The sequence below is a fragment of the Vigna angularis genome, chromosome 11 (genome assembly GCF_016808095.1).
Source record: "Vigna angularis cultivar LongXiaoDou No.4 chromosome 11, ASM1680809v1, whole genome shotgun sequence".
NCBI lineage: Eukaryota > Viridiplantae > Streptophyta > Magnoliopsida > Fabales > Fabaceae > Vigna > Vigna angularis.
Window position 1 is genome coordinate 11,466,999 of NC_068980.1, and position 15,234 is coordinate 11,482,232.

A 15,234-nucleotide genomic window follows, 5' to 3' on the forward strand; every position below is an offset into this window, starting at 1 on the left:
GCGGTGCTGAAGGGTTGGAGGCGGAGAAAACAGCGTCGCAGAGGGTGCAACAGAGTTTCACTACTTTGGGGAGTCCCGTTTCAGTGTTGTGAGCCAATAAGGGTTCCAGGTGTGTCAAGTACCATGCGCCTTTACCTTTTATCGCTTTGTTTCGAACCATCAGAAGCCCCTCGTAGCGCTTTTGCGCCGTCTTCGTCAGAGAGCATGCAGTTGACGTTGACGACCCCTCCGCTTGGTCCAACCTCCTCCCCCTCCTCTTCCAGTGGGTCACTTCGCCCGAGCCTAGGCTCCAGGAAGTCTCCCTCCTGATATTCGCCCAATTAGCGCACTACATCGGTCAAACCATACTTCCTCAATTGTCCACTCTTCACTCTGTCCTTTAACTTTTCTCCTAATTTTACAAAGTTTTTAATTTTAAAACTATCTTAATACACATCATTTATCCACGTCAAGCAAAAAAAGCAGTACAAATCAGTACACCGTGCCACGTTTATCAGATATTGACGCCGTTAGGCTCAATTTAACGACAAGGGCCGAATTGTTGTAATTTTCACAAAAATGGGACCCAATTGAGACGCCGAGAAAGAAAAGGACCAAATTGAGATTCTGTCCGAAAATAGGGACCTCCGGAATGATTAAACCAATTGGTTTTTAGTAAAAATAAATTAAGTTTTTTAAGTACAAAACAACAATATAGATAAACTATAGTTTAGAGTTTTTAAGTGACTTATGCTCAATCCTATGTGTATGTCCTATGAAATACCATGTGTATTTATAAGGTTTCTAGGCCCAATAACTTACTATTAATATCAAAAAATATCAAATAATATAATAAATATAATGGTTTATCGTATATACTATAATTAGCAAAATGACAATGATAATGTGACATATTACCTATTATACCATATATTTTGTAAATATATGATATTAGGGGATATCATGGCGTAATCAAACTACCAAATTTGGTCACATATGTTGTTAATATATGAATATTTGTACCAATAAATATATCTCAGAATATCTTTCATCCACTTTAGGAATAAAGTTGAATGAGTCTTGTTAGGCCCATCACTTAGCATATTTGTTAAGTTAGGTATGTCCAATTCCTATTCTCTTAACATAATTATAGTTCTATAAATCTCTTATTTTTAGCAATCGTAATATTTAATTGCCTAATTAAATGAAGCATAATATTTTATTTATCTTAATAGTCTCACTCAAGTTGGTGCATGGATATCACATATTCCCAACTTGAATAAAAACTCATTAAATACTCTGCTTACCACTCTTTTAGTAAGGACATCAGCTAATTGCAATTCAGACCTTACAATGGAAAGGAAATTATTCTAATTTCAAATTTCTCTTTAATGAAATGTCTATCAATCTCAATCCGTTTTGTTCTATAATGTTGGACAAGATAATATGCAATTGCTATTGTTGATGTATTGTCACAATACTAAGTCATAGGTTGCTTTGGTTTAAAACCCAAATTTAATAAAACCTTTTGTACCAACAAAAGTTTACATCCCAAGTGTCATGCCTCTAAACTTTACTTCAGAGCACTTGATCATGCTACTACCAAATTATTTTTACTCCTCCAAATTACAAGTGCCTCAAATGTTTTCTGTCTTTGATCTTATTTTGTGCATTTAATACTGGATGTACTTATTGTTGCCAAGTCGTTCCATGGTGAGTGTGTCGTTCATATAAGTCACAACGGAAACTATAGAGATAGGTTTTTTTAATTTATTTTTATGTTAGAAGCCATCATAATTTACTAAAAAAACCATGAATCTATATATACACAAAAAATTTCTTTAATTTCTATATTTCTATTCTCTTAACATAATTACAGCAATATAAATATATGATTTCTAGCTATCATAATAGTTAACTATCTAATTAAATCAAATAGATTATTTGATTTATATTAATAGCTACAAATTGATGTCGTAATGCTTATACTATATACAATTCAATGTTATGACACAATACCTTTATAATGCTTGATGTTCACACTTGCTATAAAATGTGGCATTTACCTTCTGGACTTATATAGTATAGCATGATGCTTTCACTAAGCATAACTCAATATTATTGTTGAATATTTTTATTACAGTGAAACATGATTCTTACACTCGGTAAAATATAATTTTCCTTTTAAATTTATATGCTACGATGTGATGTTTACAATAATCTTTAATGAAGTTCAATGCTTATACTTTTTCTATTTTTACAAATTGGTTTGTCAATAAAGAACTTTTCATGAGGTTGAACTAGAAACATCTAAAACATCACTACAAGAAAACTCAATTTTTCATTGATAAATACCCATAAATAAGGTTTGTATATGAATTTATTGTACCCACTTATATTTTCGTATGTAATATTATTGACACACAAGAAAGAGAATGTCCAAGAGAAGTGTTAACAATTAACTATCACCTACGGATTGAGGATGGTGGAAAAATAAAAAGCATAGGTAATATTAATTAATCTATGGGTAAAATTAAAATAATTAAAAAAGCATTACATGATCCAAATCCCAACCCCAGTTTTTTGTTCCCAAATTTTTAACACATTCGTTCGCAAAATTCTCAACTCTTCCCACTCTCGTGAAAGCTATCTTGCATTCCCAAATGCAAAAGCCTCAATGAAAGCTAACATTAGTGGCTTTTAGATTTCACGAGTTTTTTTCATTTACCACTTTCATATAACTTAAACAAATATAATTTGAAATACAAAGTATAATTCTTTACAAGAGAATATAAAATCTAAATTCCTTTTTTTGAGATAAACTTGTAAGAGAGAAAAATTTACAAATATAAATCACTTTTAATCTAACACTTTAGGCCTTTATCAGATAGTCTAAAACTTTAGTCTAAAAGAAATATTCATTCTAGAAGTTTCTAGTATGTTCTAGAACATGATAATTAAATTCCATTAACTAACTATAGCTAATTTGGAAGTTAAATTTATTTGGGTATTTTTGACAAAAACTAGTTGATAAGCTAACAAAGTAACTGATAAACTATGATATGCCAGTTGGTAGCTTATAAGTTAGTTTTTAGTTCATACATAAGTTTCATTATATAAATAAACTTTATGCTTTTTACTCAAAAAAAGAATATTATTCAATTATAATTTTAGATTTTTTAAATAATTAAACTTTTTCGTACTTCTATTTTCAAAAGTTGTATAGAATTTTTTTCTTTATTTGGACATGTAATTTAGTTTTTCTTTATTTTTAATTTTTTTTTATTTCTCAATTTAAACTAGTGATACATTAAATTTATGTTTACAATTTTCATATAGTATGATGTGATGAAACATTAATTACTTCAATGATAATGTAAATTTCCTTTTTATTTGAGCTACATAAAAATTTGAAAAGAATCCAACAAATAAAAAAAGTGTAATAATATTAATAATATATGTACAAAATAAAAATAAATAACTATAGGTAAAAGGAATATAAATAATAAAAAGTATAATAAAATATACAAGAATAAAAAGGAATTAAATAAGTTAAAAGTTTAGAAACTTCTATATTAACTTAATGTGTTAGTGAAAAAGTCCGATACTCTATCATTTTTATTAGGTGTTAAAAATAATTAAGTATGAAAGTATGGTTGTGTTTTTATATGAAAGATTATTGGGTATCCAAGTGTCAGTCCAAGTTCCATATTGGATGGAAATAAGAAAGTAGAGTAGTATATAAAGATGAAAGATCTATTAACCTTTTGCCTTAAGGTTTTGGGTAAAGAGTGATGTCGATACCTTATATAATTGGCTCGGATGTTATTGGTGTTTGTGTAACCCACAGGAAACCTCCTCCTCGATAGTCCCAACAAAGATAATAGTTTATGTCAACATATTCTAAAAGATACAAGTTTTCGTTTAAGAAATTATATAATATTTATTTTATGTTTGACTTAACATAACACAAAATAGAAATTTTCAGAGGATAAATCCTTCGAAATAAGTTAACCTCATATCATATGAAAGCACATAAAGCTTACTTTATATTGTAAAGAAGTTTACCACTTTCTTATAACAAAAGAGATTTGTTAGAAAAGGGACAAATCACTTAGATTTATTGAATAAAGAGAAAAGGTATTTTTTTTCTTCACCAAATTCTTGAACTAAACATTGTGGGAGAATTGCCCACTTCATACAACATTACCGTTTAAGACAAATCAAGAAAAAATGCACATTGTAAAAAAAAAGATAAGTACATCAATTCAATGAAGAAAGAACATTTATTATTGCATGGAGTGCATATGCATCCATCAATACCAAACTCTTCAAACAAAAATTCAAAATTTGCTAAAGTTGTTCAATGGCGATCAATGATTTCACAACACCTACTTTCTTCAAAGTCTATAAAACTATTCAGTAAAAGAAAAACGTTAGAGACCATGTTATAGTGTCAAAATGTTGCTAAAATTCATGAGCTTCAAAAAAGAACATTGTTTGTGTTCAATTAAAAAGCTAGAGGAGAATATCAATTTTACATACATCAACAAATGATCAACCTCGCTAGTGAGCTAAAGTGTGATATATGTTCACCAATTATACCAATTATATATCAAAGAATACTTTATTATTAGTCAATAGTAGCTTATGTTCAAAGAGTAAATACTTAAACTAGAAGTGGCTAGTGAAGTAATATAAGTTAGGTGGAAATGACTTATAAAAAGAATACTTAAACAAGGTCAATTAAGAGTATTTGCAAACCAAAAAAATATTTAGTTTAAACCATAAGTGACTTGTGAAAGAATACTTGGTTGAATTAGAAGTGACTTGTGAAATAATATACTTGATTGAGCTATAAGTGACTTGTTTAATAGAGTAGTCAAGTGGTGCAGCAAGAGTACCTATGATCTCAAGCAATACTCAAAGGGTTAGTCAGAAGTATCCACTGAGTCCAAAAAATACTCACATTATACTTTATAACATTACTTTATTTAATAGAACTCAATCAATTGATTGACAACTAGATGTATTATTTGTGGTTAGATGAACCAATATAAAAATATGTGTATTCTAAATAACACACAATTAAAACAAATAACACACAATAAGAAGAAGAGTTTTCTAAATAACACACAATTAAAACAAATTTTAAACAAGAAAGTCATTTAAGTATTGACAAGTTTCATATGATACATTTCATTAAATGCACCTATTATCAACTAATTACTTAATACAAAAAATTATCTTCCAATTTTCTTTATGAGTGTCGTATATGGTCATCCGGTTAACCTAGGATTGAACGGTAGACACAGTTTGAAACATCAAGACGACTATTCAAGAGATCAAACGATTGTGTCATACAAACTAAACGATTACCCTTAAACATCGATTATGCTTGATGGAGATTAATTTACGGCAAAACATGATTATATCAATTAGGCCCTTTTTAATCCAAAACTCATCCCAAAATCTATAAATACAAGTTTGAGGTAAAGAGGTAAGTGATTCTATTCATTAGACATTAACTACTCAACTAATCGAATATTTACTAACTTTAGCATCAAATTACTTTATGCAAGTAACCTCTCAATTTGACTGAACAATTTAAAAAACTAACACAAACAAAAAAAACGAGCTTTAGGACACACGGAACTTAGAGAACATGTAACTTCCTCATAACCAAAATGAGATATTTTGAAAAAAAATTGTAAAAAACAATTGAAAACACAATTTAACATATTCCCTCTTCGTGTCATCCATGACCATTAAAAGATTAAGCAAAAAGTTAGTCAAATAAACTTGTAACTAACCTAATATCTAATTTAATGTATTTATTCTTATAAATTAAAAATAATAATAAATAACATAAAATACCTAAATCATAAACACGTGGCGGATTTAAACAATTCAATATTTTCCGAAGATATCACTAAATTCCACTGAAAAAAACAGTTATAGAGATCCACGATAATGGTGGAGAAACCAAACGAAATAGCATACATTAATATCTTATAAATAACTTTCAAGAATAATAGAGTTGTGAAAATTCCCAGCCATCATAATCATATAGTAAATTAGAGCTCAACAAAGTGTGTTTTAACTCATTTTTGCTTACAACTTAAAGCAAGTTTCAACATACATAAAAGTTCCTTCACAATGATGTATCGATGAAGTTTGCTTTTGCATTTCCTCTCCAATCAATAACCAGCAATTAAGAACCCAAACTTATTCTGAAGGTGAATTGACACGCTGCAATCATTTCAACTACGGTAAACTTTACATTGCGGAGAATATTTAGCAAATTGACAAGAGAATACACTGAATAAGAATAAGGTAAGTCTTCAACTTTTTCATCAAAACTTCTCTCTACTTCAAAACCATCTGTTACACCACAGATTTCTTTAATTAACATCCATCAAAATTAGAAAGAGAGTTTTGCAATGGCTGAAACAAAATCAAGAAAACAGACCCCTTTACCTGTCTGCTGTGCATGGAAGAAATCTTGTAGTTTAGGATTTTGCACCATCGCATTCCATACATTTGGGTCACAGGCAATAGAAGCCACAACATTCTGCTCATTCAGGTATTAACTCAGTGCACCCTAGATTAATAAACTTGTTTATATTATGTTAATTTATAGAATATATTTTTATTGTAACTCAACTTGAAAAACTGTTGGATGGCCAGTTTTATTTTGGATTTCATCAAAGAAGCTTAGAGATTAATAAAGACTCTTCAAACTATGCAGTATTAAAGCACTACCTGAGCTTCTGAACTTTCACTAAACAATTGAAAAGCCTGAAAAACACTATCTTTGTTCTTCAAACCAGAATGAGAAGGTGACAGAACAGATATTTGATTAGGAAGAGCAAAGCCTTGGTATTCGGTGGAGTTTGAAGATAGGTATTTCCTGAAATATGATCACATTCATATGATGTTTGCAGAGAAAAAAGGTCCATAGAAATCAGTACACGATAATGCATAACACAACACAAGATATCTGTTAGAACACAAAAGCTACTTATTTGTTTCTTGATAGGAGTTTAATAATATCAATAATTAAATAACCAATAAAAGAATAATAGATTTATTATAGCATGGAATGCAACTCAAAGGAAATGAACAATGAGATAGAGAGAGTGTGTATACTTATGTAGAGCATGTTTTAGTTCAGTTGTGGCTTCATCAAAACAAGGAACACTGCCTGACACCACCCTCGCCGTACTGTCTTCACCGCAGTCTGCCGGTGACACTTCAGAAGCACTCTGAACAGATGACTGGACAGGCGGCACGACGCTTCTGATCCCGGTGGCAGTGAACTTGGCCACCGCACTCTTCACTCCACCACCCATTAATGAGAGCGTGAAGAAAGTGAAGAGAAAAGGGTAGTTTGGGTATTTAAAATTCAAATGGGTAGCACAAAGTTTCTTGTGCAATGGTGGTACCTCTTAAGATTGTGAAATTTCACATGTATCTTCCCTTTTTGTCTTAAAAGGGTTGTACAAATGTATAATTGATTGAATTTAACGTCTATTATACTCAATCAAATATTATTTTAAGTTTGAAAACTTATGTTTTTCGGTACTGATAAAATCAAAGCAAAACAGAACAACCAAAACAAAAAAATTGGCAGAATCTCCCTAGAAACTATTCATTACTATCTTTAGAAGTACTTTTAGTTTCCATTTCAATACGAAAACTGATAATTTTATTTTAACTTTCATTTTTAGGCGGTCAAGTCAATTATGAGTAATTTAATTATTTAAAAAATATTTTAAGTAATGTTAATAATTCTAATTTATAAGTTTTATTAATAATGTTTTAGAAGTAATGGCGGTAGCATATCATAGGAGAGGATCTTTATTACATATATCATTAAAAAGGATTTACAGAAAATATGATAATAACGCATTTTATTTTCATGTAAAATATGTATTGAAAGGAAACTCGATTGAAAAACAAGGAGAGCACAACATTATATAATTTACAAGGTATAATAATAATTCAATTTTTTTGAAAAAATTATTATACATAATATTCATAACTATAAGAAAATTTATCATTTATCAATAATTTATTTTATTTTTCATTATCTATTTTGTTATTTTATTTGTATCAGATCAGATACATTATAGTATTTCAAATATTTTACTACTGTTGGATTCAAGTAGCAAATGTGAAGCAACATAATCTAAAATGTCTGAATTAACTTTCAATAAAAGAATTATAATTATATTAATATAATTAATACAAAAAAAATCAATAAAAGAAATAAATTTTCTTGAAATGTGATATTTCACAGGAGGGCATATATATATATATATATATATATAATATTCTTTTAGGGAAATGGAGATGGAGTTCATAAAAAATGCAAACTATTATTCTCGACCTTTTCAAATAGATATAGATAATATATAACATAAGTATTTTTAACATATAGTATCAAATAATAAATTATATTTAATGTCACTTCATAATTTAAATTCAAGAAAATAGTTCTTCAAAAAATATGAAAGGATTTGAAGACCTGAGGTAATTTGAAGCCTAACATGACCATGTACACGGAGAACCAGAGGAAATATAAGCAGTTCCAAGTCTGTATTGTCAAGATACACGATTAAAACCACTTTTCCTTTCCATGAATACTTCGATGAGAAGTCAATAAATTAACTGAAATATTTTTTTGCCAGATTGTCAATGTTAACAAAATCTAAGAAACGAAGCAATAGATGTGCGCAAACTCTAATTAAGAATGCAATTGAAGACCAAAAAAGGGCAATACTTTTAATGAAAAAAGTGAGCTATTTGAAAATGGCTAGGCACGGAGAGTTGGAGGAGGCCGGTGAAAAAAGTAAAACAGGAATGAGCCTTGAAGGTGATCAACTGCTTTAAAAGTTGATGAATATATAAAATGGACCATGCTTCCAGTAAACATTTGAGGGATACAAGGTTTCAGAGTTAAGTTCCAAAACAGCAAAAAATAATAATACTACAAATCCTAAACCAGGAGACTCTACAGTTGTGAACACTCGTGACCATGGTAGCTCAGCACTATATTCTCAGGGTATACAGCAAAAACATTTTTTTAAGATGAGTCGGATTACCAACTCAGTCATCAAACTTTATTTTCTTTGGAGCAGGCTGGATGTTACCCATCTGCATGAGCAATTATATATGTAAAATGAGAGCAAATCTCAAGATGCACAAAATTCTATATTTGTGAAAACAAACGAACAACCACAGAATGATAAAAGCAAAAGTCTCACGATCTCAGGGCATTCGAAATCAATGCCAGCAGCCTCTATCCTTTTCCGTCGTTTTTGGTCATGTTTTAGAATCCTCTCCACCAATTTTTTGTGCTCTTCTAAGGTTCTTTCCTGGAATGACAGCATCAAGAAACAGAACTTAATACTCAGAATCAGATGAGAAATATCAACCAGGTATACTTCATTATCCAATGAACTAGATACCTTGTCATGACGCTTCCGTTCAATTTGGACATAATCCAATGGCTTGTGACGATAACTGAATCCTCTCCATCTATGATGAAAAATGCCACACATTCATTTGTTACCTTTGGTCATATTCAACAGAATAAACTTAATTTCTAACCTTAAATCAAGGCACATAATACGCCATTTTACAGGATTGCAATTCCTTCAGCCATGTGGAGTTATTTGGCTGAAAGGCAGTTCTAGGCATTATAACCAACTAAACATGCACATTTTGGGATATGATAATTTTCCAGACTACTAGTTGGCTTTCTGTTCAGAGAAGCTTCCAAGGTCCGAGGGATTTGTTTGGGGGTGTCGAAACAATTTTGCCTATGAACAAAATGTGACCAAGCTAATGAGCATGTAAAGCAAGAACTAGACAAAAGTTTCCCATGTATGGAACAAAAATGGTTATAAAATAATTTGAGTCCTCTCACTCACCGATACTTCAATGTATCACCAATACTAAGTATTGAAGTATCCAATCAATGAAACACTAATACTTTTATGATGACAACAATTTATTTTATTTTGACAATGTCTAAGGAATCTGATTTTAGTTTGGATCCACACAATAACAATTATATATTTATTATATTTTTAAGAACTTTTATACATTCTTAACTATGTATCGGTCACGTACCACATCCTCTTATTTTCAAAATAAACATACTGCCGTATCAGATATGAATCATATCCATGCATCATAGTCTGAGTCTAACCAACCGTGCACACCCAAAATGGTTGAGGAAATTCCTAATTCTGTATTAGTCATTTTTTTCAATACTCTAAATAGATATCTTTCTTTATCACACATGCAAAGAAAGGAGTGAAAAGAAAATTGATGGTTAGACACTAAGGTCTACAATTAAGAAAAACATACAATGGCATCCTTAGAAGGAAATAGATCCGGAAAAATATTAATTAATAACTTACAATCTTGAATGAACATGCTCTGGAGGTACAACATGAACTTGGAGAAGGTGCTCAAAAAGGAGATAATTGTGCATAGTATCAGCTACAATTTTCGCTACCTACAAATCAAGGCACTATTAAAACATGGAAACTGAATTCTATTACAAACACAATAGCACCAAAATTTGTCATGTCATAACACAATCAATTAATCTGCAGAAACAACAAATACCTCAGGAGATTCAAATTCTATGTACCCAAAATGTCTTGATTTTCCTGTCTGTAAAAGAACAAGAAACATATATTGTCAGTATCAATCAACTAAAACCAATATCCATCATCCCTAAAACGGTAACAACAAAAAAATATTGCAGCCCCAAAGTATTTAATGAAACAAATATATTGATGGTTGAAAACCCGTAGCTTTTTTCAAAATGTAAGGACCAAACAAAAGCAGAATTACTACAATATTGATTGATTACAGAGGCTTCAACTTCTATGAGAAACTCATAACTATTAACGACACAATTGATATTCTGCATTGGAACATTATCTTAAATTAAGACCACTCATGAACAAATAGAGCATGAGACAAGAAAAGTAAATTTTCGCCATACAACCATACATTGCATTATGTCAAAATTGACAACTCTTTGGGGTGCATTATCTATCCTGATGATAATCAATAATGTGCGCAAGCACCATAGTGCACGCCACACACCCATCCACCAGAATAAAAGATTATACAAAAATAATCACTGAATCCACAGGTCAAATTAACTACATTAGTAAATAAACCAGAATAAACAAAGTATGCCTCAATTATCAAGTTGATACACAATCACACAATATGCAAATAATAAAAAGCACGGACATTAAAGGAGACAAGTTAACATGCAAGCCCAACCTTTTTATTTCTCGCGACTCTCAACCTCTTGATGGTTCCAAATTGCCCAAAATAACCTACAAAATGCAACTGTAAACACACTCCACAAAATCAATAAAAAACCAGAAAGAAAATCTATGAGCACCTTCCATCTCTTTCTCATAGAATCCATGCGGAATCCTGGACACGTGCAATACCGTGGAAGTATTCTCCAGCGGCTTCTGTTCGGCGATCTGGCGAGCAGGACCACCTTCCAAGGGCTTTACCGATTCAGAAACAAAATTAAGCACCACATTGACACAATAAATTGAGAAATAAAAGGAAAAGTAAACTGAAAACAGAGAGCGCTCAGAATCGGTATTATCGACATACCAAAAAATCAGCACCCTGGGATGGCTGTTTAGAGGAAGCCATTTTCATGTTCTTCTTCATAGCTTTCTTTGCCTTTGTTCCCATTTCGCTGTCTGTTATGCTAAACCACTCTGCAAAGAATCGCCTTCGTGAGATGTCGTAAATAAGGGTGGTGAGGAATTGTGTCAAAACCCTAACCCCTTTGATTGCATTTTGGATTATATATTCTGAAATACAATATTTTAAATTGTGCATTCCAAAATGTAAAATAAAAAATACATTCTGAATTACATAATTCAAAGTACAAATTTTGTATTTCTGAAGGTATATTCCAAAGTATAAATTATAGAAAGTTTAGGGGAAGGATGAAAGAGATTAGAGAAAGGCAATTAAAAAGTTAGAAAAATAATACAAACAAAGAAAAAACAAAGAAAAAAAGAAAGAAATGAGAAGTTGAAAATGATATTTTTTATATGCCTCCAACTTTATTGTGCAATTCTTTTAATAATAGAACACAAAATAAAGTTTATTTAGCTATTCAATTTTTGCATTAGATGGAATTGGTTATGAAACTTATTATTAGTCCCTTAATGTTAATATTGTTTAATGTTTTTTATAGATTGTTATTTGATTTCAGAGAAAGATATAAAAGCATATGAATAATAAGATATTTGATTTTCATAAGATTTCGATTTCAATAAAGATAGTTTTTCTTCATCTTTTTATTACTTTGAGTTTATATAATACTTTTATTTATCATGAACAAATTCTCTCCAACCTAAGAGAATGATGAGTGCATGAAGGGATTCACAATATATTTAATCTTCTTAGAATTTAATTTCTTTTCTTTATATTCTTTTATTTAAGATTTTGTAATTCTAGTATAAGAAGGATTCAGGAGATTTCTTTCTATTGGAAGAGTGAGTTACATTTTCTTAAATCTTATCGTATGATTCTTCATCAGTTGAAATTCTTCCAAGTGGTATGACATCTTTCAAGATTTTATTTTGTCCCATCTTTTGTTTTCTATTTTCATCATTTTGTTTGGTGGAAATATTCTAGAATCATCCTATATTATATTAAATCCGAGGTTAGGTTCTCATAAGATTTTAACTAAAAGGCTATCAACTTGCTAATCACAAATAAAATGTATTTTATTGAGAATTAACTAACAATTCTACATGAAATATTGCAGGTCTTACTTTCCTGTTTTCAAAGTACTAGATCATAGAATATTTCACAAAGGATTTAGAATAACATAAAACAAGAAATGTATGACAAAAGGAAGAACTTCAATCAAACTATAAATGATATAAAATGATATCTCAAGCTAGTTAAATTAATCACAGTTATATATATCTATACACACCCACATACGTTTTTCCTTGTGTAATGAATGTTATCTAGTATCTACAGAGTGTTTTTACATATTGTACAACACAGCAGTACAGTAAACGCCTTTTATAACTATTAAAAAAAGGCTGCTTGTTTTTATCCATCATATATACAGCCAACATAGAGAGTTTCCACTTTATATGCCGAGTATGGACCGGTCAAGAAAGATCAATTTTCTATGTGAGGAGCAAGGGACCCAGTATATAAAATATGTCATGCCTGTCATTGGAGGTGTCAATTTCTATGACTGGTTCATGTCCAACCAGCATGAAAAGTGGACCTTTTACGATAAGTGTAAACCTAACCGGCATAGAAGGTGACACTTTCTTTGACTGCTATAATGCAAATAACTGCCATAGAAAGAAATTGGTGTTTTTTCTTTTGTTTTCAGGATTATTCGTTTCCCTACTCACATAACATACAAAACCTGCATAATGAAAATTCCCAAACACAAATTTATATATGAACCCATTTATTAACAATGAATAGCAACCAATATTCCATAGATTAATCATGTTTTAATAAATTAACAAAAATATTAATATTTTAAAATGGGAAATAAATCCTTACTAAAACTTTCATTTTTCGTATAATATATATTATGCATTCTTAATATTAAAACAAATTTTAACTAACAAACTTGACAACTTATATTGATTATGTAAGCAACAATTGAAAATTCATCTACTTAAAATTGAACTTTATCCCTTTTTACTAAATTTTGTGGCTTAGTGATGGCATGCAATGATTGAAAGACTTTTAAACTATGAAGGTTTTCAATTCATATTATGCTATTATCTTGTTTTATAATGTGCATATCTAAGCGGCAGTGCCATTGAACTGGCTGTGGAATTTGCAGGTATGATTTGCTATCTAGAAACTTTATCTAAAAGATCGACGTCTGTGCATTTTATGCAGGGATTGCAATGCATTTGAAGGGGACTCCTCGTTTTATCTCAATTCCGTTTTTCAAATGTTAGTTTAGCTACGACTAGCAGCCACCCAAATAAATATGTTGATATGATTATCAAACTCTTGCCTTTTTTCTTTTTGCATTGGACCTTAAAGATCACTACTAAGGATATCTTGAAGCTTGTATGCTTTGCCTTTTTAGATTGACTAGGATCTGAATAAAAATCAGACTGCTTGTTTTGGATATATTTTAACTTAATACAGAATTGGAGGAAGCCAAAATTTATTCCATTGTTACAAGTGTGATAAGTAATTTTTTTAATTCTTTTTCCTAAATGCATCTTTATATGCGTTTTAAATAAGTAGAGTAGCGATTCATTTATTTTACAATATACTACATATTGATCATTACATTTGAAATTATCTGTACAGGTTGTTGCTACTGAACTCAGCTTCTCAACTTCTTATTTTCCTTCTTTTTCTAAAAATCCATCTTGTTGTTACTTAAATTTGATTTTATGGATCATGTATGTCTGCCCTCTTATTATAACTATTTAATAGAGTTAGGGTTTGTTGTAAGTCTTTTTTTTTAGTTGTTGAGCCTGTGGGTTAAACAGAGCTCGTTGTAAGAAAGAGTTATAAACATAACCCCTTTATTCTTCTGCACAATAATAAGATTTTTTTCATTCAAATCATAAACTCGTTACATCCAAATCATTAACTCTTGAGAGAGAGGACAAACCTGAGTTCTGGGGTGGTTACCACCGTGACGTGAAGGTGAAGAGCGGCGTGAGTGATGGTGGTGCGATTGGAGAGGGGTGAGTCCGGCGCGAAGAAGAAAGGAGGGAAAAGGGCGAGTAAAGGGAGAAGGAAGAAAAACCCTAACACTTTACTCTCTGATATGTCAAAAGTTTGGGAACGAAATTATTTCATCGTCAAAAGAAGAGGGGAAACGTAATAGTGGTATTTCTCAAGATTTACACAGTACTTTCTTAAGACTTAGCCCATTAGTATAAGAGGGTTACTCCCGCAACCATGCCACTTTGCTATCTGTACCACCGTATTTTTTTTAAATTCTAAAACTATTATTTATATTTTAAAATATCTTATATTCCATCTTTGTTTTTTAACGAATGTTAACATTAGTTGAACAAAAAATTCTTCAACAGTGTTATATCGTTGAGTTTTTTTTTTTTTTTTAATTTTTTAATTTATTATATTTTAAATTAATATATAAATATTATTTAATTTTTTAAAAATTATTACTTAATTATTTATAAATTAATTTTATTTTAT

General features: G+C 30.3%; 2 protein-coding genes across 3 annotated transcripts; both read right to left on the reverse strand.

Annotated features, from left to right (window-relative positions):
- Positions 1–5,970: 5,970 nt before the first annotated feature.
- LOC108333731 (uncharacterized) lies at positions 5,971–7,536 on the reverse strand. Its single transcript, XM_017569207.2, has 4 exons — positions 7,132–7,536; positions 6,745–6,892; positions 6,460–6,553; positions 5,971–6,363 (listed from the first exon to the last, which is right to left on the reverse strand). The coding sequence occupies exons 1-4, from the start codon at positions 7,332–7,334 to the stop codon at positions 6,194–6,196; spliced, it is 615 nt and encodes a 204-aa protein (XP_017424696.1). The 5' UTR covers positions 7,335–7,536; the 3' UTR covers positions 5,971–6,193.
- A 1,318-nt stretch (positions 7,537–8,854) lies between these two features.
- Positions 8,855–14,917, reverse strand: LOC108333098 (uncharacterized RNA-binding protein C1827.05c). Of its 2 annotated transcripts, XM_017568433.2 has the most exons (9): positions 14,681–14,911; positions 11,653–11,762; positions 11,426–11,540; positions 11,302–11,357; positions 10,627–10,674; positions 10,416–10,513; positions 9,456–9,525; positions 9,252–9,362; positions 8,855–9,141 (listed from the first exon to the last, which is right to left on the reverse strand). In XM_017568433.2, the coding sequence occupies exons 2-9, from the start codon at positions 11,734–11,736 to the stop codon at positions 9,094–9,096; spliced, it is 630 nt and encodes a 209-aa protein (XP_017423922.1). In that variant the 5' UTR covers positions 11,737–11,762; positions 14,681–14,911; the 3' UTR covers positions 8,855–9,093. The 2 variants fall into 2 exon arrangements, with proteins under 2 accessions (XP_017423922.1, XP_052726893.1); XM_052870933.1 differs by having other exon boundaries at positions 8,855–9,362; positions 14,681–14,917.
- Between the last annotated feature and the right edge of the window lie 317 nt (positions 14,918–15,234).

Bases quoted from the DNA above. Each gene is read 5' to 3' on its own strand.
- LOC108333098 (XM_052870933.1), bottom strand. From the start codon at position 11,736: ATGGGAACAAAGGCAAAGAAAGCTATGAAGAAGAACATGAAAATGGCT. The intron at 11,541-11,652 runs GTATGTCGATAA...GAATCGGTAAAG, and splicing joins CCCAGGGTGCTGATTTTTTG to CCCTTGGAAGGTGGTCCTGC. The intron at 9,526-10,415 runs GTAAGTTATTAA...TTTTCATCATAG, and splicing joins GAGCATGTTCATTCAAGATT to ATGGAGAGGATTCAGTTATC.
- LOC108333731 (XM_017569207.2), bottom strand. From the start codon at position 7,334: ATGGGTGGTGGAGTGAAGAGTGCGGTGGCCAAGTTCACTGCCACCGGG. The intron at 6,893-7,131 runs GTATACACACTC...ATCATATTTCAG, and splicing joins CTAAAACATGCTCTACATAA to GAAATACCTATCTTCAAACT. The intron at 6,554-6,744 runs GTAGTGCTTTAA...CTGAATGAGCAG, and splicing joins GTGAAAGTTCAGAAGCTCAG to AATGTTGTGGCTTCTATTGC.